Source organism: Narcine bancroftii, chromosome 6 (genome assembly GCF_036971445.1).
Source record: "Narcine bancroftii isolate sNarBan1 chromosome 6, sNarBan1.hap1, whole genome shotgun sequence".
Taxonomy (NCBI): domain Eukaryota; kingdom Metazoa; phylum Chordata; class Chondrichthyes; order Torpediniformes; family Narcinidae; genus Narcine; species Narcine bancroftii.
This window is the reverse complement of record NC_091474.1, coordinates 243,469,181-243,495,266: the sequence shown is the minus strand read 5'-3', so window position 1 is coordinate 243,495,266 and position 26,086 is coordinate 243,469,181. Positions and strand designations below refer to the sequence as shown.

At 38.2% G+C, this 26,086-nt stretch overlaps 1 protein-coding gene across 11 annotated transcripts in view; it reads left to right on the top strand.

The window, feature by feature from the left end:
• Positions 1 to 26,086, top strand: part of LOC138737196 (serine/threonine-protein kinase MRCK alpha-like) — a 653,014-nt gene that overhangs the window by 437,940 nt on the left and 188,988 nt on the right. For 10 of the 11 annotated variants that reach the window (XM_069887840.1, XM_069887837.1, XM_069887843.1 and 7 more), the window contains 4 exons: positions 6,145 to 6,345; positions 14,657 to 14,905; positions 19,167 to 19,246; positions 22,302 to 22,468. In XM_069887840.1, coding sequence (XP_069743941.1) covers positions 6,145 to 6,345; positions 14,657 to 14,905; positions 19,167 to 19,246; positions 22,302 to 22,468 — 697 coding nt within the window. Of the gene's footprint in view, positions 1 to 1,405; positions 1,466 to 6,144; positions 6,346 to 14,656; positions 14,906 to 19,166; positions 19,247 to 22,301; positions 22,469 to 26,086 lie in introns of those variants that run through there. The other variant, XM_069887845.1, reaches the window with a different exon arrangement.

Genomic DNA, 26,086 nt, shown 5'->3' with positions numbered 1-26,086 from the left:
CTGTCAGGGATGTTAAAGTCCAAGTTACAGACATAGTATGGTAGCTAAGTTAGACGGCCAGTTGTCCAGAGGCAGCTACTGTCAGGGATGTTAAAGTCCAAGTTACAGACATAGTATGGTAGCTAAGTTAGACGGCCATTGTCCAGAGGCAGCTACTGTCAGGGATGTTAAAGTCCAAGTTACAGACCTAGTATGGTAGCTAAGTTAGACGGCCAGTTGTCCAGAGGCAGCTACTGTAAGGGATGTTAAAGTCCAAGTTGCAGACATAGTATGGTAGCTAGGTTAGACGGCCAGTTGTCCAGAGGCAGCTACTGTAAGGGATGTTAAAGTCCAAGTTGCAGACATAGTATGGTAGCTAAGTTAGACGGCCAGTTGTCCAGAGGCAGCTACTGTAAGGGGTGTTAAAGTCCAAGTTGCAGATATAGTATGGTAGCTAAGTTAGACGGCCAGTTGTCCAGAGGCAGCTACTGTAAGGGATGTTAAAGTCCAAGTTGCAGACATAGTATGGTAGCTAAGTTAGACGGCCAGTTGTCCAGAGACAGCTACTGTAAGGGATGTTAAAGTCCAAGTTGTAGACATAGTATGGTAGCTAAGTTAGACGGCCAGTTGTCCAGAGGCAGCTACTGTAAGGGGTGTTAAAGTCCAAGTTGCAGATATAGTATGGTAGCTAAGTTAGACGGCCACTTGTCCAGAGGCAGCTACTGTAAGGGATGTTAAAGTCCAAGTTACAGACATAGTATGGTAGCTAAGTTAGACGGCCAGATGTCCAGAGGCAGCTACTGTCAGGGATGTTAAAGTCCAAGTTACAGACATAGTATGGTAGCTAAGTTAGACGGCCAGTTGTCCAGAGGCAGCTACTGTCAGGGATGTTAAAGTCCAAGTTGCAGACATAGTATGGTAGCTAAGTTAGACAGCCAGTTGTCCAGAGGCAGCTACTGTCAGGGGTGTTAAAGTCCAAGTTGCAGACATAGTATGGTAGCTAAGTTAGACTGCCAGTTGTCCAGAGGCAGCTACTGTCAGGGGTGTTAAAGTCCAAGTTGCAGACATAGTATGGTAGCTAAGTTAGACGGCCAGTTGTCCAGAGGCAGCTACTGTAAGGGATGTTAAAGTCCAAGTTGCAGACATAGTATGGTAGCTAAGTTAGACGGCCAGTTGTTCGGAGGCAGCTACTGTAAGGGATGTTAAAGTCCAAGTTACAGACATAGTATGGTAGCTAAGTTAGACGGCCAGTTTAAATTTAGTATCAGTCCTTAGCTAGTGCATTTTGAGGGAAGATTGTTCCACCATACACTGAGAAGACTTGCTTTGTGTTCCTCATAATGCCAAGGTTTTTTTTCACTTGACTTTCACTTTAACAGACAGATGCACTTGGGAGTCATGTTTCACCTGTGGATAAAATTTAATAGTGCACCATTCCAGAAGGGCTGTCTTGAAGTGTGCCTGGATTATGAACTCAAGTTCCAGAGTGAGATTTCAATCAATAATGTTCTGCCTTAAAGGTCAAGATTTGTACAAGGAATGAATAGATATGTTATACTAATACTTTCTTAAGCATTCAAAATTAATCCTATCTCTATATTTCAGCAAAGAACTGGGGACATCTTTGTAATGTCTTAACCAATATTTATTCTTCAGTCATCTAACTGGCAGATCATCCATTAATATCTAATTTCTGTATGTATGAATTTGCTGTGTAAAAATTAGCTATTGTTTACAATATCATGTGTACTTCAGACATCATTAGCTGTAGAGTCCTATGGAATGACGAGGTTCTGAAGTTGATGTGGAAATGCCAGTCTGTTCACAATGGATTGGAACCTCTTCCACATCACACCATTTGCATTCTGCATAATAACCTTGAAACTTAGCCCCTTGCAAAAATCTGTCCGTCAAACCTACACTTTCTCTGTCACTGCTCTCTAGCCCCCATCACCTTTGTACTCATCCTTCCACTTCCTCCTGCAACGATACTCTCCAAGTATGAAATTAGCTGCCAGTTTACTTGACGATCCACAAAGCTTCAGCGAAATTCCCTTCCGAAATGCCTTTACCTCTTACCTCTCCATTTCTTCTATTTAAAATTTACAAAACTTCTTTTATTGGCCAAGCATATTTGCATAGTTGTTTTTTGAGCAAAAAAATATCATGTTCAATTTGTCACTTGCTCCAATGAGACTATTCCTGTTGAGGATTAGGGCTGAGCTTTGCTGTGATGCCTGCATGATAAACTTACCTGTTGAGAATCATTTTATTGGTTGTCATGCATTGAATACCTGACTGATTAAGTTTATTACTCTGCATCCCAACAGTGAAGCCATCTTTTCATGTTAGGTGTATTTAATAAATCAGTACAAATGCAATGTTTTTCATCATGATGTAATCATGTGGAACAAACTCTGAAGTTTGATTATGTTAGTGAATCCATAAAACAGAATATTCTAGCACAGTTCAGGCCCTCCACCCTCAATGTTGTGCCAACCTATATAAACGAAACCTTCCCTGCTTGACACCCATAACCCTCTATTTTTCTTGCACCCATGTGCCTGTCTAAGTCTTTTAAATGCCCCTATTGTACCTGCTTCCACCTCCACCTTCGGTAATGCATTCCAGACACCCACCACTCTCTGTGTAAAAAAAAAAAAAGTTACCCTAATGCCACCCCTAAACTTTCCTCCTCTCACCTTATCTATGCCTCCCATGATCTTATAAACCTCTATTAAGTCATCTCTCATCCTTCTTCGCTCCAAAGAGAAAAGCCCTAGCTCTGTTAATCTTCCCTGATGAGATGTTCTCTAATCCAGACAGTGTCCTGGCAAACTTCCTATGCACCCTCTACAACACAATTAAAATGGTCTGCCCAAGTCTACGTAGTATAATTATTATATATAAATTCAGAGTGAAAATGTGACATATCAGAGATAATTATCCTAACAAAGAAAACAGAGATTAATAATTAATTTTAATGTGTATTATAAAAAGCCAACTAATCTACTAAAAAAATGAGCGGCCTATCCCGAGGATCAGTGGAATAGTTTAAAACATCGCTCCGGTCCATACCTACAGATGACAAAAACAGCAAAAATTATATTATTTCTGGAAAGGAAGAGTTAATTCATAGAATAACACCAGTTATATCCCATGAAAGTAATCAATAAATGGTTTCCATCTTTCTTCAAATTTAGTAGTTGAATCTAAAGTACGCCTTCTGATTTCTTCTAGATTTAAGAAATACATAACATGAGAAAGCCATTGAAATAATGTAGGAGATCAGAATGTTTTCATTTAAGTAAAATGGTTCTTCTAGCTAATAGTGTTCTAGTTAATCTTCATGTCAGCTGCAAAATTACTGACCCATCCCTCTTCTTTCTCGTCCAGGTAATTTATAAAAATCGCCAACAGTAGGGGTACCAGAACAGATCCCCACGAAATTCCACGAGTCACTGACCTCCAGAAAGAATGTGTTCCATCTATTACTGCCCTCTGCTTTCTGCAGGAAAACCAATTCTGAAAGCACAAGGTTCTAGGCCTCAAGACTTTCATTGTAAAATACCTTCTAAAATCCATGAACATTGCATCTACCACCCTACGTTCATCAATCTCTTTTGTTACTTGCTCAGAAAACTAAATTAGGCTCTTGAGGCATGACCTACTCCTCACAACCCATGCTGACTACCTGAGAAGGCAATACTTCTCTAAGTCCTTGTAAACCCTCCCCTGAAGTATCCTCTCCAATAGTTAGACTCACTGACATACAACTCACTGGTCTATAATTCCCAGGATTCTTCCTTTTACCTTTTTTAAAGAAGGGGACCACATTTACCATTCTCCAATCCTCCAGTACCTCTCCATGGAGGCTTCAAGGATCATTGCCAACACCCTGGCAATCTCTTCCCTTGCTTCCTAGTGTAACCTGGGGTATATCTTGTCTGATTCCAGGAATTGATCAATCCTAATGTTTTTAAAAAGATCCAGCATTTTCTTTCTCTTAACCCCAACATGCTTGTTCTATTCTGACCTCATGTTGACCAAGGTCCCTCTCTCTCTGGTGAACACTGAAGCAAAGTATCCATTTAGGACCTCCCCTACCTGCCTCCTTAAGCACATTGCCTCCTTAAGCAGCCCTGTCTTCGTTCTAGTCATCCTTCTATTCTTCACATACAGTATGTATGGAACACCTTAGGGTTTTCCTTAATCCTACTTGCCAAGGCCTTAAGTCCTTTAAGTTCCTTCCTGGCTACCATATAATCCTCATAAACTTTTCCTATCTTTTGCTATCTAAACCTTTTGGGTTAGTCTGCACCATGTGTTTCTGGCAATAGATGATACCATGGCATGGCATTTCTGATCGCTGAAATGTCTTGTGGTTGGGGAAAGTTTCAATGAATTGAATCACATTTGGTCCATGGCTGGGACACTCTTATTTGCTGAAAAGTTCAAGCTATAGCGTTGAAATGACTTAGAGAGGTGTGACTTTCATTCATTGAAGGTGATGTGCCCCGCACACCATTTATGTGATGGTATGACAGACCTGAACCATGTTGTCTGTGCATATTTCCCCAGTCTCTCCAAAAGAAATGGTATAAGGCCTACTAAGAAATGTGTAACTGCACGAATCCTTGGTATTAAATAGTAACAATCAAATTTATGTAGTTAAATTGATATGTGAAACTCACTGCCAGAGGAGGTGGTGAAGTCCAATGTAATCATTAAGAAACATTTAGACCGGTGCTTAAATAGGCAAGGCAAAGAAAGATATGGACCTAATGCTGGCAAATTCGGTTATTGTGGATGAGAAATAAGTAGGCTGAAGGGCCCATTCACTCTGAATGACTTTGATTCTGTTGGCTATCCATCCCATAGGATGATGATTATTCCTTTCAGTCAGTTTGTGGGGTTTGATATGAGAAAGGAACAGCATGTATGTGAATGGATTTTAGGTGAGTAGGGGGTTGCACGGGTCCAGACCCACCCTCTCGACATCCCCTCTTGGATCCAGCGGCATGGTGAGATCCAAGATGGCTGGGGGAAGTTCTGTTGCAGTGAATGGCCAGACCAAGCTACGATGCTAGGGATGCCCTTTCTGTGCTTCGTGGCCCATGTTTGCTAGATGGCCATTGACCATCAAGAGCCATCAAGAGTGCTTGTCTATCCTCTGACAGGTCTTGTTTTTCATCCTGCAATGCATGCACACCATTAACATGTTCATCATATATATTTTTCTTCTAGTTTTCATTCCTGACATTGGTTCTGAAATGCCAAATTTGATTATCACATTGGATTAAGTTGAAAATTGGAAGATAGAGAATAAGGGTACCATGGGGAAAAGCAGGAGAATACAGTGGAGAGGGAAAATATACTAGCCCTCATCCAAGTGGCAGAACAGATTCAATGGCTGAAAGGCATAATTCTGCTCCTATGTGTTATGGTCAAATGAAATTGTTGAGCGAGCATTAAGTAAAGCCAGACTCTTCATTGGGTCAACTGTTGATCTTGGATGTAGCTATCCAGTCAGCTGGTTGGTGTGGATGAGGATGGGAGATGGAAAGAGTGTAAATGCTGTGGGATTTATTTCTGAGATGCTACTGATGTAATAACAACTGAAAATGTTGTGGATATTAAGTAGCTAAGGCATCCAGTGGAAGAGAAAGCTAATGTTTCAATTTGGTCAGTTAGTCCTGCATTAAGAGTATAGACTCTGGATTTGACAAAGCTTGTGTTCCACGTTTCTCACATCTAGGTGTAGGGGTGGGATGGTTAGTATAGTGCTATTACAGTGCAAGGTACCTGGATTCAAATCCGGCAATGTCTGTAAGGAGTTTGTACGTTCTCCCTGTATCTGTTTGGGATTCCTCTGGGTGCTCCTGTTTCCCCCATCCTTCAAAACATACGGGGATTAATTGGGGTATTTAGGTGGCATGGGCTCATGGGTAGGAAAGGTCTGTTACGCTGTATGTCTAAATTTAATTTAAAAATTTTAAATTTAAATTTATACATGAAAAATGCTTCTCAAAGAACCCTTGAACAAATTGAACGGATGCTTTAGAACATCAAGGTTTGGCTTTGTTGAAGGTTTAAAAAATATCTGTTTGTGATCCAGTTTTAGTATAAATGCATGGGATCAAATATCTTATGCTTCTAATGCAGGTCCAGTCTTCTGTGGCAGTGGGGACCCCTGACTACATTTCTCCAGAAATTCTTCAGGCCATGGAAGATGGCAAAGGAAAGTACGGGCCAGAATGTGACTGGTGGTCCCTCGGTGTTTGCATGTATGAAATGCTTTTCGGGGAAACTCCTTTCTATGCAGAATCTTTAGTGGAGACCTATGGGAAAATCATGAATCACAAAGTGAGTATTGTGTAATGTTTTGTCCATTCATGATTTTATTCCTTATCTTTTCTTCTGCTTGTGGTACTTCAGTAAGGGAAAAGGATCAATAATGTAACCACATCAATCAAAACATAAAAAACAGCAGCTGCTGGAAATATTCAGTAGGTCGGATATCTTCTCCATAAAGAGATGGTTTTCATACACATGCACTTAGAATTAGAAGGGGGTTAAGTTAGGTTAAGTAAGTCAATAGTGATAAGTTAAAGTGTGATTCTAGTTTCATGTTTAAAGATAATTAAAAGCAACTTTTGTTTAAGTAACCACTTGTCTTGGTGAATATCTATTGCTGCTGGGTCTTGGGGTCCTCTGGGCTTGTAACAAAATAATATAAAAATTGTTGGACTTAAGGAAGGCAATGAAGGGCAAGGTATGAAGAGATTTTTACAACGTTGGATTCCACAAACTTTGGAGGTAACTGAATTTCAAGGAGATCATTGAGATTGAAAGAGCTCATCGAGCTCATCACAGCCAGATCAGAAGCCACGTTCAATTCTGGTCAAGTTGCTTCGATATGAAGTGAGGGAGAAGGTCTTGGAGCTGATAATAAAATTTTCTTTTACCCTGATATGTTTTTGATTTGTTGAAAACAAGAAAAGAATTTAATGCTTTTAAAACTGTGCTATGAGAAAAACGTTACATTTTTGTTTTTGTTTTAGGGTACTCAGCAGTGTTAAAAGTTTTTGTTCCTGAGGGTAAAAATAGCTATTTTATGGAACCCAATGAAGCAAAAGTGTTTGCAGATTTGTTGCCTGAGAAAATGAGACGAGAACTGGGAAATATTTGAAGAGAGAGAGGAAGTGGAAAGATTACAGTTGGGGATGTATAATGAAATGATACAAGTTTTAGGAGGAGAGAGGACACTTTTTACCCAATAGATCTGTATTTAAAAAATAATTGATTTGAGTAGATATGATGCATAAGAGATAGTGTAATTTCGGGGGAGTCGGCTGAGTGTATGAGCCTGGCCTCCTTGAAATCTAGTGGACGGGTGTGGTTTTCGATCACAACTCCTCTAGATCAGGGGTATAAAGACGCACTGTTAATAATGTGCGCCTTTGGGGGCGGGGTGAGGGTTTCTGTTCTTTTCTTTGTTTTCTTTCTTTTTTCTCTTAATATACCTAAATTTAATAATTGTATTATAAAATATTTAGTATTTTGGATGTAGGAAGGAGTGGAGATGGAAAGTTGGACGGTTATTGGATTTTATGAGTTTAGATGGCTGATAAATTGAATTTTATTAGTATTAATATTAAAGGCATTCAGAATCATATAAAGCAGAAAAAATATTAATTTATATAAAAACAGACATAGATTGTTTACAGGAAACATATTTGATGGAAAAAGAACATCAAAAATTAAAAAGAGATTGGGTAGGAACAGTAATGGCATCATCTTTTAATTCTAAGGCTAGAGGTACAACAATATTAATTCATAAAAATTTACCAGTTAAAATATTGGATATTAATTTAGATGTAGTGGGGAGATATGTTACGGTGAATTGTCAGATTTATTCGGAACAGTGGACCTTAATGAATGTATATGCAACAAATGTAGATGATGGCAAATTTATACAAGATGTCTTTATGAATTTATCAAATGCCAAGGGAAAAGTTATATTGGGAGGGGATTTAATTTTGCTTTAGACCCTACATTAGATAGATCGGGAGATAGAGTGATGAAAAATAAGGTAGCAAAAATTATAACAGATTTGAGAATTTAGTGGATATATGGAGAAAAACCCACCAAAATGAAAGAGATTATTCTTTTTGATTTAAAATATATTCACGGAGAGATATGTTTTTAATTTCTGCACAACTTCAATATAGAGTGCAAAGAATGGAATATCAAGTGCGGGTTTTATCAGATCATTCACCTTTAATTTTGTCTATTTCATTGGAAGAAGAACAAAAGATAGGTTATAGATGGAAGTTAAATGCTATTTTGTTGAAGAAAAGGGAATTTTGTGATTTGATGAGGCAACAGATAAAAATTTTTCTAAATACTAAAAAGGATTCCGTGGCGAGTAAATTTGTATTATGGGATTCAATGAAGGCATATTTGAGAGGTCAAATAATAAGTTATACTTCAAACATAAAGAAAGAATATATGAAAGAAATAACTCAATTAGATAAAGAAATAATGAAATTGGAGAAGGAAATTCTAGAACATAAAGATGAGGAGAATAGAAAATAGTTAAAGTTGAGAAAATTAAGATTTAATGCTCTGCAGACTTATAGAGTGGAGAGAGATATAATGAGAACACGACAAAAATATAATGAGCTGGGTGAAAGGGACCATAAAGTTTTAGCATGGCAATTAAAAACAGAACAGATTTCTAGAACAATAATTGCAACTAAAAAATTATCAGGAAAGATAACAAAAAATGCAGGAAATAAATATTAATAATATTAAAGACTTTTATGGTAAACTAAAATAAGAGATTATTTGAGACAAATTAAATTACTGGTGTTAAAGGAGGACAAAAAGATAAGTCTGAGAATTTTTCAGAAAAATAAGTTTTTGAGATTTTAACCATACAGCACAGAACAGTCCAGTTTGGCCCTACTAGTCCATGCCGGAACAAATCCCCACCCTCCTAGTCCCACTGACCAGCACTTGGTCCATACCCCTCCAATCCTCTCCCCTCCATGTAATTATCCAGTCTTTCCTTAAATGTAAATAATGTTCCTGGCGCCAGGTGAAGATGGTTTCCCACCAGAATTTTATAAAGTTTAAGGAGCTATTAATACCTGTATTGATGGAGGTATTAGATCAAGTGAAATAAGTTATTATCTACCTGAATCTTTTAAAACAGCATTAATAACTGTAATTTCAAAAAAAGGGTAAGATTGTTTACAGGCTTGTTCATATAGATCAATATCATTATTGATTACAGACTATAAAATTGTATCAAAATTGTTAGCTAATAGGCTAGTTGAATTTTTGTCAAAATTAATAAATTTAGATCAAACTGGTTTGATTAAAAGTAGAAAAGCAGCAGATATAGTTAAATATAGCACAAAATAGGAAGATTCCTGCAGTAGTAGTAGGATTAGATGCAGAGAAAGCATTTTATCAATTGGAATGGGATTTTTTATTTGAGACACTTAATGCTTTTGGCATTCCAAATACTTTTGTGAACTGGATAAAGGCATAGTATGATCAACCAAAAGCAAAAGTGATTACGAATAAGCAAATCTCACAACCCTTTTTGCTTGAAAGGTCCTCTAGACAGGGTTGTCCATTATCACCCTTTTTGTTTGCATTAGCGATTGATCCATTGGCAGAATTAGAACTGATAATGAAATTAAAGGATTTGAAGTAGGTGATAAAGAACATAAAATTAGTTTATTTGCTGTTGATGTTATAGTAAATTTAATGAGAACAGAAATATCTTTAAATAAGTTGAATGAGAGATTAAAAGAGTATGGGTTAGTATCGGGATATAAAGTGAATGTTGATAAAAATGAAGCAAGGATTACTCTCAATGTAAAAGATTGACAACATTTAAATGGAAAAGTGAAGCAATTAAATACTTCGGAATTAAAATTAGTGGAAATATAAGGAATTTGTTTAAACTAAATTATTTGCCATTGTTAAAAAAATTGGAAGAGGATTTGAAAAGATGGGAAGATTTACCAATAATGTTAATAGGATGAGTGAATTATATTAAAATGAATATTTTTCCAAGAATACAATATTTGTTTCAATCATTGTCCTTTCAAGTACCAGAATGTTTCTTGCAAAATTTGAATAAAATAATATGTGAATTTGTTTGGAAAGGCAAGATGTCAAGAATTGGTTTAGAAAAATTTATGTGGAAATTTGATCAGGGTGTACTTAGACTACCAAATTTTAAGAATTATTTTAACCAGCTCAATTGAGGTTTTTGTCCTCCTGTTATCAAAGGGGTCAAAACCAGCTTGGATTCAAATAGAAATGAATAAAATTGGTGAAATTATTCCAGAGTTAATTTTGTATAAATGGAATAGTGAGTCGTTTAAAGGAACCAAAGATTTTTCTGTATTGAAACATATTTTAAGCATATGGAATAGAATTCATATTGAGAGAGCAATTAAAAATGATCAATTACTTAAAATGTTGTTAAGACAAAATCAACTTCTTCCTTTAACTTTGAATAATTATTTATTTGATAATTGGTCTAGTAAAGCTATACAGAGAATAAAAGATTGTTTCTTAGGATCTTTTTTCTTAACTTTTGATCAATTAAAATATAAATACAATATACATAATACTACAATTTTTGCATATTATCAATTAAAAATGTAATTGAAAAATAGTCTGGGAGCAGATTTGAGACTCCCTAAACAAAGTCAATTCGAAGATATAATAGCAGATATATTTGTTGTTTAGAAGTTTATTACTAATATGTATATAAAATTATGAGAGACTGTAAAGAAAAAAGATTTATATAAATCAAAAATCTGATGGGAGAAAGATTTAAATATACAAATTCAGAAGGAGATTTGGTCAAAATTATGTTGTGAAAGTGTTACAAATACAGTAAATGTTAGATATCAAATTGTTCAATATAATTTTCTTTATCAATTGTATTATACTCCACATAAGTTAAAAGGATTTAATCCTAATTATTCAATTAAGTGTTTTTGATGTGTGAAAGAAATAGGGACTTTTTTTGCATTCATTGTGGTCTTGCGAAAAAGTGGAAAGATTTTGGAATGAACTGAGTTTATTATTAGGGCAAATTCTGAAGATAAAGATACCAAAGGATCCAAGAATATTTTTACTTGGAGATATTTATGAAAAGGATATAAAATTGAAATTGGACAAATACCAAGAATTTTTTTTTAAGTATTGCATTAGCAAATGCAAAGAAATGTCTAGTGATATCATGGAAAGATGATGGAGAAGAGTTAATAAGTGGATGGTATAATGAGATGCAAAATTGTATACCTTTGGAAAAAATTACGTATAGTTTAAGGAATCAAGTTGAAAATTTTTATAGCGTTTGAAAACCATATATGGATTTTATGGATGATTTTTTGTACGCCTCTTCTATCTTATCCACTCCTCTTAATTAGTAATTTTTAATAACAATTAATGATTGTCTCTGCTAATATTATTGCACATTAAATAGAAGGTGTTTCCTTTCTTTACTTTCCTTTTCTTACATTTGGGGGGGAGGGGGGATGGGGAGAAAATATATAAAAGTTTTCTTTGTATCATTGGTTGTGGATATTTGAATAATATTTTATTCATTTTTTCCCTGTAATGATGCAAAAAATTAATTAAAATTTTAAAAAAACTATGCTCAATGATGCCAAGGATGGGTTTCAACAGGGCGACTCATTCCAGCCTTTTTAAAACTTGGTTCAAACTTGGAACTAAAGAGCTGAATTTCAGAAGTGATGTGAGAGTGATCACCGTTATCAAAGCAACTGAAGAACTAAAAAAACAATCAGCTGACTGAACTCAGCAAGTCGAGCAACATCAGTAGGTGGAAAAGAATGGTTGATGCCTTAGGTTAAAACCCTTTATCAAGACTTTCCAGCTCTGCAGTCTTTGTGATCAAGAAGCCCTGCTACTTGCCTTGGCTATTCTGACAGCATCTCCCAAACCTATACCCTCTTAACACCGAGGAAGACTGAGAATAGAGATGCATGGAAGCAGGATCACTTTCAGTAATTCTCTCAATCCTACCATGGAAATATATCACCATTTCTTCTTCGTCATTGATCAAGGTTGGAATTTCATACCCAATAGCACTGTGGGAGTACCTTCACAGGAGGTCTTCAGCCATTCAAAACCCTACTCTTCACCACTTTATCAATTAAATGGGCAAAATATATGGACCTTACAGTGACAACTATATCCCAAAACAATAAAATGAAAAACATTGCTGCTATCACCTTGCTCAAACATTCCCTTCTGATCACCTCACTGTCCTCATGCCCAGTTCTTGGTTTGCCATCCTCTGTTTTTTATTGCATCCACTTCCTCAAGTCTCACCATTCCCTCTTATTTAGGCTTCAACAAAGTCTTTGAATGATTCTGATAGATACATTGTCAAATTGAAGCTGTACATATGACTGTGAGTCTGTATTGGATTAGCAAAGTTTACAGATGATCCTAAGATTGGAGGTGTAGTGGACAGCAAGGAACGCTTTAAAAGCTCTGGACAAAAATGGGCTAGAAAATGGCAGATGAAATGTAATGCTGACAAGTGTGAGGTGTTGTATTTTGGAAGGACAAACCAAGGTAGGGCACTGAGGTAGAACAAGAGATCTGGGAATACAGATAATATTTTATTTTTTATTTTCAAAGACATATAAATCCAAACAAACAACACAATCTCTTTCAACAATAGGTTTAACATAAAGAGTCTTTTTTTCCCCTACTCCTCTCTCCTCCCTCCCATACCCTAATACAACAAAGGAAAGATTATTTAAATTAAACAAATACAAAAAACCAAATATCAGTGAAGTCACAAACCCTTAAGGGAACTTAAGAAAAAACCGAAAGAAACTTAAATACAGATACATATTCCCTTCATAAATCAAAGTATTATATAAGAGTTGGGATGTTATGGTGAAGATGTATAAGACGTTGGCGAGGCCAAATTTGGAGTATTGTGTGCTGTTTTGGTCACCTAATTACAGGAAAGGTATCAATAAGATAGAAAAATTATTTATGAGGATGTTGCCAGGACTTCAGGAACTGAGTTACAGAGAAAGGTTAAATTGGTTGGTACTTTATTCCTTGGAGTATTGGAGAATGAGGGGAGATTTGATAGAGGTAGATAAAATTATGAGGGGTGTAACTAAATGCAATGTAAATGCAGTGGGCTTTTACAGTTGAGGTTGGGTGAGATACAAGCCAGAGAACATGGGTTCAGGGTGAAAGGGGAGACATTTAGGGGAAACATTAGGGGAACTTCTACACACAGAGTGGTGAGTGTGAAACGAGCTGTCAGTTGAAGTGCTGAATGTGGGCTCAATTTTAACATTTAAGAAAAAAATTGTACAGGTACATGGATAGGAGAGGTATGGAGGGATATGGATTTGGTGGAGGTCAGTGGGATCAGAAAGAATAATAGTTCAGCATAGACTAGAAGGGCCGAAGGACCTGTTTATTGTGCTGTAATGTTCCTCGGTATGTTCAACTTTGTACATCTCTGTCACGTGTGTGAGATATGATGGTAGGTGTTATGAGAGAGAATATATTGATTTATTTGCATCAAAATGATCTTCTTGCTCAGATGTTTTCAGAAATCATTACAATAAAATTCTAGTAATCCAGCATCCCAATCAAGGTTACATGAAGCCATGGATTGCAGACGGTAGATGGTTTTTTACAAACAGTTTCTACAAATTGGAATTTATGGTTGTAAAACTAAAAACTCTGGACAGATGAATCTGTGGATCAATGGACAGGGTGACTCGTCCATTTTGGACACTGAAGAAGGCAGTGGGAAACCACTTCAATATTTTTCCCTTGTATAATCATGAACTCAATGTCGACTACAGTCTCAGCTCAAAGATGGAGCCTTCGCTGAAGAAAAACAGGGAGGCAACATCTACAATTCGGAGGGTCAGAGATCGTAACGGATGGAGAGACATGATCGTCCCCACCAAACGGCAAGGCACCTGAATGACGATGAATCCAGCATACTCGTGTCTTAGTACCCGATTGGCCCTTATTAATGCCTCAGTACTTTTTAATTAAAGATCTTTAGATGTTAAAATGGTATGATAAATTTTAAGTGAAAGTTGAAAGGGAGTGCAGAAACAGGGGGACTCAGTGAGTGGAACAGAATTCTGGAATTCGACCCCTGTGCCTGGAATATGGAATGCAGGAACTTGGACCTCAGAGAGGGAAAGGAAGACTAGGAATTAGGACCTGGTGAGTGTAAAGAAAGCATGACAAACATTACCTGTTGAGTTAGACACTGAATTATTGAGATTCCAAATAATGGAATAGCAGATTATCAAAAGCTTGCTGTACTTGGAGCTGCTTATGTCTTGGAGATCTTTGTAAAGGGAGGATGAATGGTCCGACTAATGGTCCTTTTAGTTTGGATTTGAACTTTTACCTTCATTCACAACAGGTATTTACAAACCCTGCTAGAGGAACTCAGCAGGTCAGACAGCATCCATGATTAGAACTGACAGGTATCATGTTAATATCAGGAATGGGCTTGAAAACCTGATTTTTTATTTATTGACATTGAGCAAATCCTGCTGTAGATTATGTTACTAACTTTTGGATTTAACACTTGCATAACCAGGAGCGATTCCAGTTTCCGGTCCAAATCACTGATGTCTCTGAAAACGCCAAGGACCTCATCCGGAGGCTTATCTGCAGCAGGGAGCATCGGCTGGGCCAAAATGGGATTGAAGACTTCAAGAAACACTCATTCTTTGCTTGCATTGACTGGGACAACATCAGAAACTGTGAAGCACCGTACATTCCTGAAGTCAGCAGTCCCACCGACACATCGAATTTTGATGTGGATGATGACTGCTTAAAGAATTCTGTGAGTTTTGTTGAACCTAAGTGAGAATGTGAGGGGACAAAGAGGCTTCAAGGGAAAATGAGGGAATAACAACTTATCGGATGGAATACATTGTGGGAGAAATGTGAGGGTATGCACCTCAAACAAGAAAAATATGAATATTATGTACTCTTGATGAGATATTGGGAAAGTTTTGTTGAACCTAAGTGAGAATGTGAGGGGACAAAGAGGCTTCAAGGGAAAATGAGGGAATAACAACTTATCGGATGGAATACATTGTGGGAGAAATGTGAGGGTATGCACCTCAAACAAGAAAAATATGAATATTATGTACTCTTGATGAGATATTGGGAAAGTTTTGTTGAACCTAAGTGAGAATGTGAGGGGACAAAGAGGCTTCAAGGGAAAATGAGGGAATAACAACTTATCGGATGGAATACATTGTGGGAGAAATGTGAGGGTATGCACCTCAAACAAGAAAAATATGAATATTATGTACTCTTGATGAGATATTGGGAAAGTTTTGTTGAACCTAAGTGAGAATGTGAGGGGACAAAGAGGCTTCAAGGGAAAATGAGGGAATAACAACTTATCGGATGGAATACATTGTGGGAGAAATGTGAGGGTATGCACCTCAAACAAGAAAAATATGAATATTATGTACTCTTGATGAGATATTGGGAAAGTTTTGTTGAACCTAAGTGAGAATGTGAGGGGACAAAGAGGCTTCAAGGGAAAATGAGGGAATAACAACTTATCGGATGGAATACATTGTGGGAGAAATGTGAGGGTATGCACCTCAAACAAGAAAAATATGAATATTATGTACTCTTGATGAGATATTGGGAAAGTTTTGTTGAACCTAAGTGAGAATGTGAGGGGACAAAGAGGCTTCAAGGGAAAATGAGGGAATAACAACTTATCGGATGGAATACATTGTGGGAGAAATGTGAGGGTATGCACCTCAAACAAGAAAAATATGAATATTATGTACTCTTGATGAGATATTGGGAAAGTTTTGTTGAACCTAAGTGAGAATGTGAGGGGACAAAGAGGCTTCAAGGGAAAATGAGGGAATAACAACTTATCGGATGGAATACATTGTGGGAGAAATGTGAGGGTATGCACCTCAAACAAGAAAAATATGAATATTATGTACTCTTGATGAGATATTGGGAAAGTTTTGTTGAACCTAAGTGAGAATGTGAGGGGACAAAGAGGCTTCAAGGGAAAATGAGGGAATAACAACTTATCGGATGGAATACATTGTGGGAGAAATGTGAGGGTATGCACCTCAAACAAGAAAAATATGAATATTATGTACTCTTGATGAGATATTGGGAAAGTTTTGTTGAACCTAAGTGAGAATGTGAGGGGACAAAGAGGCTTCAAGGGAAAATGAGGGAATAACAACTTATCGGATGGAATACATTGTGGGAGAAATGTGAGGGTATGCACCTCAAACAAGAAAAATATGAATATTATGTACTCTTGATGAGATATTGGGAAAGTTTTGTTGAACCTAAGTGAGAATGTGAGGGGACAAAGAGGCTTCAAGGGAAAATGAGGGAATAACAACTTATCGGATGGAATACATTGTGGGAGAAATGTGAGGGTATGCACCTCAAACAAGAAAAATATGAATATTATGTACTCTTGATGAGATATTGGGAAAGTTTTGTTGAACCTAAGTGAGAATGTGAGGGGACAAAGAGGCTTCAAGGGAAAATGAGGGAATAACAACTTATCGGATGGAATACAATGTGGGAGAAATGTGAGGGTATGCACCTCAAACAAGAAAAATATGAATATTATGTACTCTTGATGAGATATTGGGAAAGTTTATATTCAGAGGTACCGATGTACCCTTCAGACAGGTCATTGCAATGTACAAGTGCAGCAGGGAGGGACTGCATGAGGTTTTGAGTACAAGAGTCACAAATATACATAAATGTGTTGGAGGAGAGGACCAAGTTTACTAATGATGCTAAATTGAGTAAAAAAATCAATTGTATTGAGGCCACAGATAGTCTGCAAAGATAGAGGTCGATAAAATGAGTGGGCAAGAGTCTGTCAGAGGGAGTACAATGTTGGTAAATGTGAGGTCATCTACTTTGGAAGGAAAAATAGTAAATTTGATTATTATTTAAATGGTGAAAGATTGGAGTACACTGTTGTGTAGGTTGGTCTGGGACTGCTTGTACATGAATCCCAAAAGGATAGTTTACAAATGTAGCAGTACAAACACAAAAAGCTGGAGAAGCTCAAACAGTGTCCTTTATATAGCAAAAGTAAAGATACATAACCAATGTTCTGGGCTTGAGATTACAAGTGTAGTAGATAATCAAGAAGGCGGATGGAACATTGGTTTCATGGCTGGAGGGATTGAAATAAAAGAGCAAGGAGGTTCTGCTGCAACTGTACAGGGTACTGGTGAGGCTATACCAGAAGTACTGTGTACAGTTCTGGACTCCTTACCTGAGAAAGGATACACTGGCTTTGAAGGGGTGCAGAGGAGGTTTACCAGGTTAGTTCCAGAAATGAAGGGAGTTTGAAGAGCCTGGTACAATACTCATTGGAATTTAGAAGGATGAGGGGCAAAGGATCGTATAGAAGCATAGAAAATTATGGAAGGAATAGTTAAGATAGAAGCAGGAACATTGTTTCCACCGGTAGATGAGACTTGAGCTAGGGGACACAGTTTCAAAGTTCAGGGGAGTAGATTTAGGACAGATAAGGAGGAACTGCTTTTTTCAGAGAGTAGGTAATTTATGCTCAATAGAAGCTGCTTTATTAAATGTATTAAAGACATAGATGAATGGATTTTTGAAGACATGGGGAACAAAGGGTTATGAGGAACAGGCAGGTAGGTGAAGCTGACTCTACGGCCAGATCAGCCATGATCTATTAAATGGCAGAGCAGCCTCGACAAGCCAAATGACCAACTCCTCCTTCTAGTTCTTATACTCTTTATGTAAGAGCCTAGCTGAGACAGCACTTGGAGCATTTGGTCTCCTTTCGTAAGGAAGGATATGGTTACAACAGAGGGAGCACAGGTAAGATTTGTCTAAGTTGTTCCAGTGATGGCAGATCATCATACAAATCGGTGAAAGCTTGAATTCTCTAGGGTTCACAAGAATGAGCGGCTAATTCTTTAGACAGAAATTGATGTCTCAAAGTAAGTGTTAGGCTATTTACAACTGAGGTGAAGGGAGATTTCTTCACCCATTGTGAATCATTTTCTATTGCAGACTCCTTTTGTAGCTCAGTTATTGCAATCAAACCAAAGATCAAAGGATAGAGAAAAAGCCATGATCTCGTTAAAATGGTGATGCAGATTTAAAGGGCCAGTTGACATCCTCCTCCTCCTATTTCTTTTGTTCTTTTGCAAATTACCAAATAATTGTCCTAAAAACTCACAAACACTACTTTCTTGAACAAAAAACACCCTGTGCATATGCTGTACTCATTTGTTTTAAAATCAACTGTGAAGTTCGTTGTTAAAGTACAATTATTGTAGCAGTTTGGACAAAATTTGTTAATTTTTGTCCTATCTTTCCACTTTCCTCAATATCTCATGTCAACTCAGCAAAATTCAGATCTGATATTCAGATCTGCCATATCTGGTTCCTCAAGGCTTTCCTTGAATCTCCCTGTTCCATTTAAATAGGGTAAAGGCAGACCAGAGGCGCAGGTTTATACATTTAGCATGTCATATATTTAACTGCTCTTGCAAATTATGACTTTTCCATAAAATATTTTATGATGAAATATTTTATCAATAAAGAGTCAGTCAATTCAGGCAAAAAGGTAGGAAAAGAGCAACACAGTTAGCGTAGCAGTTACCACTCCGCTGTTACAATGCCAGCAACCCAGGTTCGAATCTGGCACCATCTGTAAAAAGTTTATACATTCTCTCCTTGTCTGCATGGGTTTTACCTGGGGGGGGCTTCAGTTTCTTCCCACCCTTCAAAACATATGAGGGTTGCAGGTTATTTGGGTGGCACACGCTCGTGAGCTGAAAGGGCTTGTTACTGTACTGTTTGTCTAAATTTTAAGAAAATAATACAAAGAGTTTTTTAACAATCCTAATATTGCAAGCAAAGGTATTGGATTCAAATTTTTCCATTGGGAACAAAATTATCATATGAGTAGAGGCTGATAACAAATAACAACCTACATTATCAGTAAGAAAAAGAGCTTGAAGTCATTATCAGTTTACCATTTTTCACAAGAGCATAAAATGTCAGACAGTTTAAACTTGGCTTTTCTTCTGTTTTAGGAGACGATGCCTCCACCTACACACACTGCTTTCTCTGGGCACCATCTTCCCTTTGTAGGATTCACATACACCACTAACTGGTAAGTGCATAGAATGGACTGTGAAATTAGCAATGCTGATTATCACCTTTCAACATCTAATCTAATACTGTGATGCTGGACTGTTTTTTACATAAAAGTGCAGATTAAAAACTCAATTTCCTTCTGTAGGAAAGATCACATCATGCGGTTTTAGGCCATTGTTTCCATCTGGATAATGAAAATCTGTTAATCAGTTTCTTATGCTCCAAGCTGATTTGATGTATTTCTATTACACCTTCATTACTCACCATGATTAAATGTTTTCTGCTGGGAAAAACTTGTTGTTGCTCGCTTGTGCAATTTAATAACAAATCTGCTCTGAGCAGATGCCCTGAAAGTTGCAGCATCTCCTGGATCCTGCAGAGCAAATTCGCACTCACTGGTGACCCACTGCACACACTCAGATGCTTCTGGCATTTAATTGGCAATTTCAGTCAAGGTGATGAACAGTGGGAGATGTGCAAAAGTTCACACTAATGCAGGAAATCTTGGGACTAGGATAGAAGCAGCTTTATTCTGTGTAATTTGAATTTAGACATGGCAATCAGACTGCATCCGATAGCTGTAGAATGGGAGCAAAAACTTAGCCAATGCTCCAGTTTAGTGTGCTGGGAAGAGAACTGCCCCAGATATGGGAAGATTATCTGGGCAGCAGCTCTGAGGAAATTTTTGTTGACTTTTGGTTCAGATTGTGAACATCTGCAATAGTTTGCCAATATTGAAATAAGGCACGCAACGGTGCATAGTGTCCTCACTCCTCGTCCAATGGTCTTCCTGTGTCTCAGACCTACTCTAACTCAAACTTAGAGTGCATGTCTTGGAACAGTCAAAGATTCACCACCCAAGCCTTTCAGATTTTTTTCCAAGGGTGTGAGAGCCAAAGAAATTCCACAGATTTTTGCACAATCTCAACTATTTTATATGCCGTGGAGTCATAAATTTCTACAGCATGGAAACAGGCCCTTCGGCCCAATTTGCCCATTTGCTTGATCTCTCTGATCCTTTCCTATCCATGTACCTGTCCAAATGTCTTTTAAACATTTCAATTGTCCCCACCTCTATCACTTCCTATGGCAGCACTTTCCATGCATCAACCACCTTCTGTGTGAAAAAGGTGCCCTTCATGTCCCTTTTAAATCTTTGCCCCCTCACCAATCTCTGCCTTCTAAGTTTTAAATTGCCCTACCCCAGGAAAAAGACAATGACTGTTTATTTTATCTATTCATGAAAGTGGCACTTATTTTTGTTTCTTTTTTGTTTGATTTCATGGCCCTTCAAAGCATTTGGGCATGTAGCTAGAGCATGTGCAGCACAAGACAGGCCCTTTAGTTTACCAGCTTTGCACTAACCACAATGTTAATTCCATGGTCCACATCCATCTGTTCCTTGCCTGTTCATGAGTTTATCTAAATACTTCTTAAATGTTGCTATTGTATCTGCTTCTACCACCTATCCCTGGCACCTACTACCCTCTTTGTTTAAAAAAAGCCTGCTTCACAAATCTCCTTTAAACTTGCTCACTCTCACCTTAAAGCTATGCCCTCTCGTGTTAGATAGAAGACTCTATCCTATTTATGCCTCTCAGAATTTTATATGCTCCTCAACCTCCAACACTCCAGACAAAACAAGTTTACCCAATTTCTTCTTATAGTTTGTACACTCCCATCTAGAAAACGTTTTGCTGAACTTCCCCAGCACCCTTTCCATAACCTCCTTATCCGTGCTATTGTGTGGTGACCAGAACTGAAACAACACTCCAAATGTGATTTAACCAAAGTTTTATACAGCTGCAATAGGACTTCCCAATTTAAATACTCAGTGGCCAGACTGGTGAAGGCAAGCATGCTGCACACTTTTTTAAACTACCTATCTACTTACGTTGCCACTTTAGACAAGCTACGATTTTGCACCCCAAGATCCTGCTATACATCAGTGTTGATAATGGTCCTGCCATTTATAAAGCTGTATTTATTCTAGGAAGTAAAATTAACTCTTGCATTTGACCTGCATAATTAGAACAATAAAATAAATATCTGAAGAACTACTTGCAAAGCAGTCAACCCTGTGATATGGGGAAGGATTTGCGATCTTAGGAAATAGTTGTATCAAAATTTAATAATGATATTTAATTAAAAATGTCATAATTTTCATTGAGGAATGCGAGTTGAAAAAATGTCATTTATTTATTTACTTCTGTCAGGGTGAATTTCCATTACCCAAATGGTTGTAAGGTGGGAGCTGAGCTTCCTCAAAAGCTACCCATGTCTCCTTTACTGTAAATCCCAGCATACTGAAATTGCAAATGTTTGTGTCCAAAATAAGCCAACCCATTCTCCAGATTTAGAAAGTACCATTTAGGGTTCATCAGTATTCATGACTTTACAGTAGTTGAGAATGCAGCTTTAAAACTAAAACTTTAAAACAATGCAATTGGAACCATTCTGAGCATGGTGGCATCAGGTGGCTGGTCTCTTGTATTAGAATACTACTGCACAATACAGGCGCTTCAGCCCTTAATGTTGTGCTGACCTATATATTCCTACCAAAAAAAAAACTAAACCCTTCCCGCCTCATAATTCTCCATATTTTTCTTTCATCCATGTGCCTGTCTAAGAGTCTCTTAAATGCCACTAATGTTTCAGCCTCCATCACCATCCCTGGCAAAACATTCCAGGCATCCATAACTCTCTGTGTAAAAAACTTACTTCTGATGTATCCCCTAAACTTCCCTCACTTTGTGCACGTCTACATATTCTTTGAGATATTTTGAAAACTAACCCACTCAAAAGTGTTTGGTCCATGATCAACTGTTTGTTAACAGTTGCAGTGAGAAAGTAGACAGCGTTTCAGATATCTAGTTATTTGTGTTGGTTACCTTTCAGACATCAATGCTAATTATAGATACCATCCATTTAGTTTTCAGGATTTATCCTTATTTTTCATAGATGTTACCTCTGTGGAGTTTCGAATTCTAATATTCAGTTTCAGATATCCTGTATTGCTTCACACCAGCATTATGCAGAGCTTATTTTTTAATGTATTGGCTTTCTTTCAGTATACTATCTGACAGAAGTAGTCTGAGAGATGCTGCTGGATCATCCTCGACAGTCATTGATATCAACGTTCAGAGGACTTTAGAGGACAGCTTGGCCACAGAGGCTTATGAGAGAAGGATACGACGTTTAGAACAAGAGAAGCTTGAACTAAGTAGAAAACTTCAAGGTGAGAGTTCAACTGACAAGGTACCTCACCAATTTGGTTCAAATTTGAAGTAATATTCCCGCTGTATGGGAAATGAAATGATATTGTTGAATTTATGAGCTTGTGTCATTTGATCTCATCCTTCCATCTCCAGCTACTTCTCATAATGTAGTTGTCTCCATCTGGACAAATATTTTATATGCTTTATGCTGCACCCATTGCTGGGTGATTTAAGTAAAAATGCATGCAGGAGAAACTCAGCAGGTCAAACAATGTACTTTATTTAGCAAAAGTAAAGATACTTACTGTTGGTGACTTAAAATAGGCACCATGGTTAGCAGAGCAGTCCGAGCACTGCTGCTACAGTTCCAGCGACCCAGGTTCGAATCCTCCGCTGTCTGTAAAGAGTTTGTATGTTCTCCCATTGACCTGCGTGGGTTTTTTCCAGGTGCTCAGTTTCCTCCCACCCTCCAAAATGCAGTTTAATTGAATGTAATTGGGCAGTAGGGCTGGAGGGGCCTTATACCATACTATATTTGTTAAAAAAAAATTACATTTTGAATTGAATATTTTTTTTATTTTGGTAAAGGACAGTCATGAAAAAGTAAGAGACAGGAATTTAATTTTATTAAGAATTAAAATTTCTTTTATAGGTGAGTACATTAAACATTTTACTAAAAGGTGCCTGAGCAAAGTGGCATTCCTTACATTAGCTCAAAGAACAATGCAAGGAGTATTGTCGGAAAGGCAAACAAGCTTAGAGCATGGATTGGTGCATGGGATTATGACATTATTGTTATTAGTGAGCCTTGGTTGCAGGAGGTGCAGGACTGACAGCTCAGTGTTCCTGGGTTCCGTTGTTTCAGACATGATAGAGGGGGAAGGATGAAAAGGAGAAGGAGTGACATTGCTCGTCAGAGAAAATATCAGAGTTGTCCTTCGACAGGGCAGCCCAGAGGGCTTGTCAACAGCAGCCGTGTGGATGGAGCTGAAGAACAAGAACGGTGTGACCACACTGGTTGTATTATAAATCGCCCAATAGTCAAAGAGAATTGGAGGAGCAAATCTTTAGAGAGATAGCAGACCCATGTAAGAAATGGAATGATTGGGACTCCCATACTGTTAAAGGGTTGGATGGCTTGGAGTTTGTCACGTGTTCAGGAAAGTTTTCTAAATTAATATATAGAGATACCAATGAGAGAATGCAATGCTTGATCTCCTACTAGGGGACCAAGACAGGTCAGATGGCAGAAGTCCACTGACCATAATGTCATTGGTTTCAAGTTAATAGCTCTGGTCCTCAAGTTGAGATTCTAAATTGGAGAAAGACCAATTTTGTGGAAATGAGAAAAGATCTAAGAAGAGTGGATTGGGATAAGTTGTTTTCTGGCAAGGATCTGTTCAGTAAGTGGAAGGTTTTCAAAGGTGAAATTTTGAGAGTTCCTGTCAGGATTAAAGGCAAAGTTAACAGGCAGAGGGAACCTTGGTTTTCAAGGGATATTGGACATTTTGTTAAGAAGAAGAGGGAGGTGTACAGCAGGTAGAGGCAACAAGGAGAAAATGAGGCATTAGAAGAGTATAGAAAATGTAAGAAAATACTCAAGAAGGAAATCAGGAAGGCATAAAGAAGACATAAAAGTGCTTTGGCAGATCATGTGAGGGTAAACCAGAAGGGTTTCTACAGTATGTTAAGAGTAAAAGGATAGTAAGGGACAAAATTGGTCCCCTAGTAGATCAGAGTGGTTGTCTATGTGTGGAGCCTCATGAGATCTCAAACAGTTTTTTTTGCATCAGTCTTCTTCTTCTTTGGCTTGGCTTCGCGGACGAAGATTTATGGAGGGGGTAAATGACCACGTCAGCTGCAGGCTCGTTTGTGGCTGACAAGTCTGATGCGGGACAGGCAGACACGGTTGCAGGGGAAAATTGGTTGGTTGGGGTTGGGTGTTGGGTTTTTCCTTCTTTGTCTTTTGTCAGTGAGGTGGGCTCTGCGGTCTTCTTCAAAGGAGGTTGCTCCCTGCCAAACTGAGAGGCGCCAAGATGCACGGTTTGAGGCGATATCGGCCCACTGGCGGTGGTCAATGTGGAAGGCACCAAGAGATTTCTTTAGGCAGTCCTTGTACCTCTTATTTGGTGCACCTCTGTCTCGGTGGCCAGTGGAGAGCTCGCCATATAACACGATCTTGGGAAGGCGATGGTCCTCCATTCTGGAGACGTGACCTACCCAGCGCAGTTGAATCTTCAGCAGCGTGGATTCGATGCTGTCAGCCTCTGCCATCTCGAGTACTTCGATGTTAGGGATGAAGTCGCTCCAATGAATGTTGAGGATGGAGCGGAGACAACGCTGGTGGAAACTGGCATCGTTTATAAGGAAGGAAGGGAAACAATCAGTAGTGGCATGGAACATATAGAGATTAAAGACGAGGATGTGCTCACTGTCTTACAGCGAATAAAGGTAGATAAATCCCTCATGTGTGACATGATATTCATGAGGGAGATGTGTAGAAATTGCTTGGGCCCCTGGCAGAAATATTTAAAACATCCTTATCCACAGGTGAGGTGCTGGAGGATTGGAGGGTACCTCATGTTGTTCCATTATTTAAAAAGGTTCCAAAAGTAACCCTGGAAATTACAGGCCAGTAAGCCTGAAGTCAGTAGTATTATTAGAGGGTATTCTGAGAGATTGGGTATACACGTATTTGGAGAGCCAAGGGCTGATTAAGGATAGTTGACAAGGCTTTATGCGTGGTAGGTCATGTCTAACGAATGCTCTATAATTTTTAGAAGAGATTACCAAGAAACTAGATGAAGGAAAGGCTGTGGATGTTGTCCATGTGGATTTTAATAAGGCCTTTGACAAGGTTCCAAATGGGAGGCAAGTTCAGAAGGTTCAGACACTAGGTATCCATGGGGATATTGTAAATTGGATATGAAATTGGCCGAGTGGGAGAAGGCAGAGTGGTAGTGGATGATTGCTCCTCAGACTGCAGGCTGTGATTAGTGGTGTGCCTCAGGAATTGGTGCTGGGACCATTGTTGTTTGTTGTCTATATCAATGATCTGGATGATAATGTAGTAAATTGGATCAGCAGGTTTGCTGATGACATTAAGATTGGAGGCGTGTGGACAGTGAGAAAGGCTTTCAAAGCTTGCAGAGGGATCTGGACCAACTGGAAAAATGGGACAGAAAGTGGCAGATGGAATTTAATGCAGAAAAGTGTGAGGTGTTGCCTTTTGGAAGGACAAACCAAGGTAGGACATACACAGTAAATGGTCGGGCACTGAGGAGTCCAGATGAACAAAGGGATCTTGGAATTCAGATACATAATTCCCGGAAAGTGTTGTCACAGGTTGACAAGGTTGTGAAAAAAGCTTTTGTCATCTTGGTCTCCATAAATCAAAGTATTGAGTCCAGGAGTTGGGATGTTATGATGAGGTTGTATAAGACATTGGTGAGGCCGTATTTGGAGAATTATGTGCAGTTCTCGTCGCCAAACTACAGGAAGGATATCAGTAAGATTGATAGAGTGCAGAGAAGATTTACTAGGATATTGCCAGGTCTTTGGGAGTTGAGTTACAGGGAAAGATTATACAGGTTAGGAGTTTATCCCTTGGAGTGGAGAAGAATGAGGAGAGATTTGAT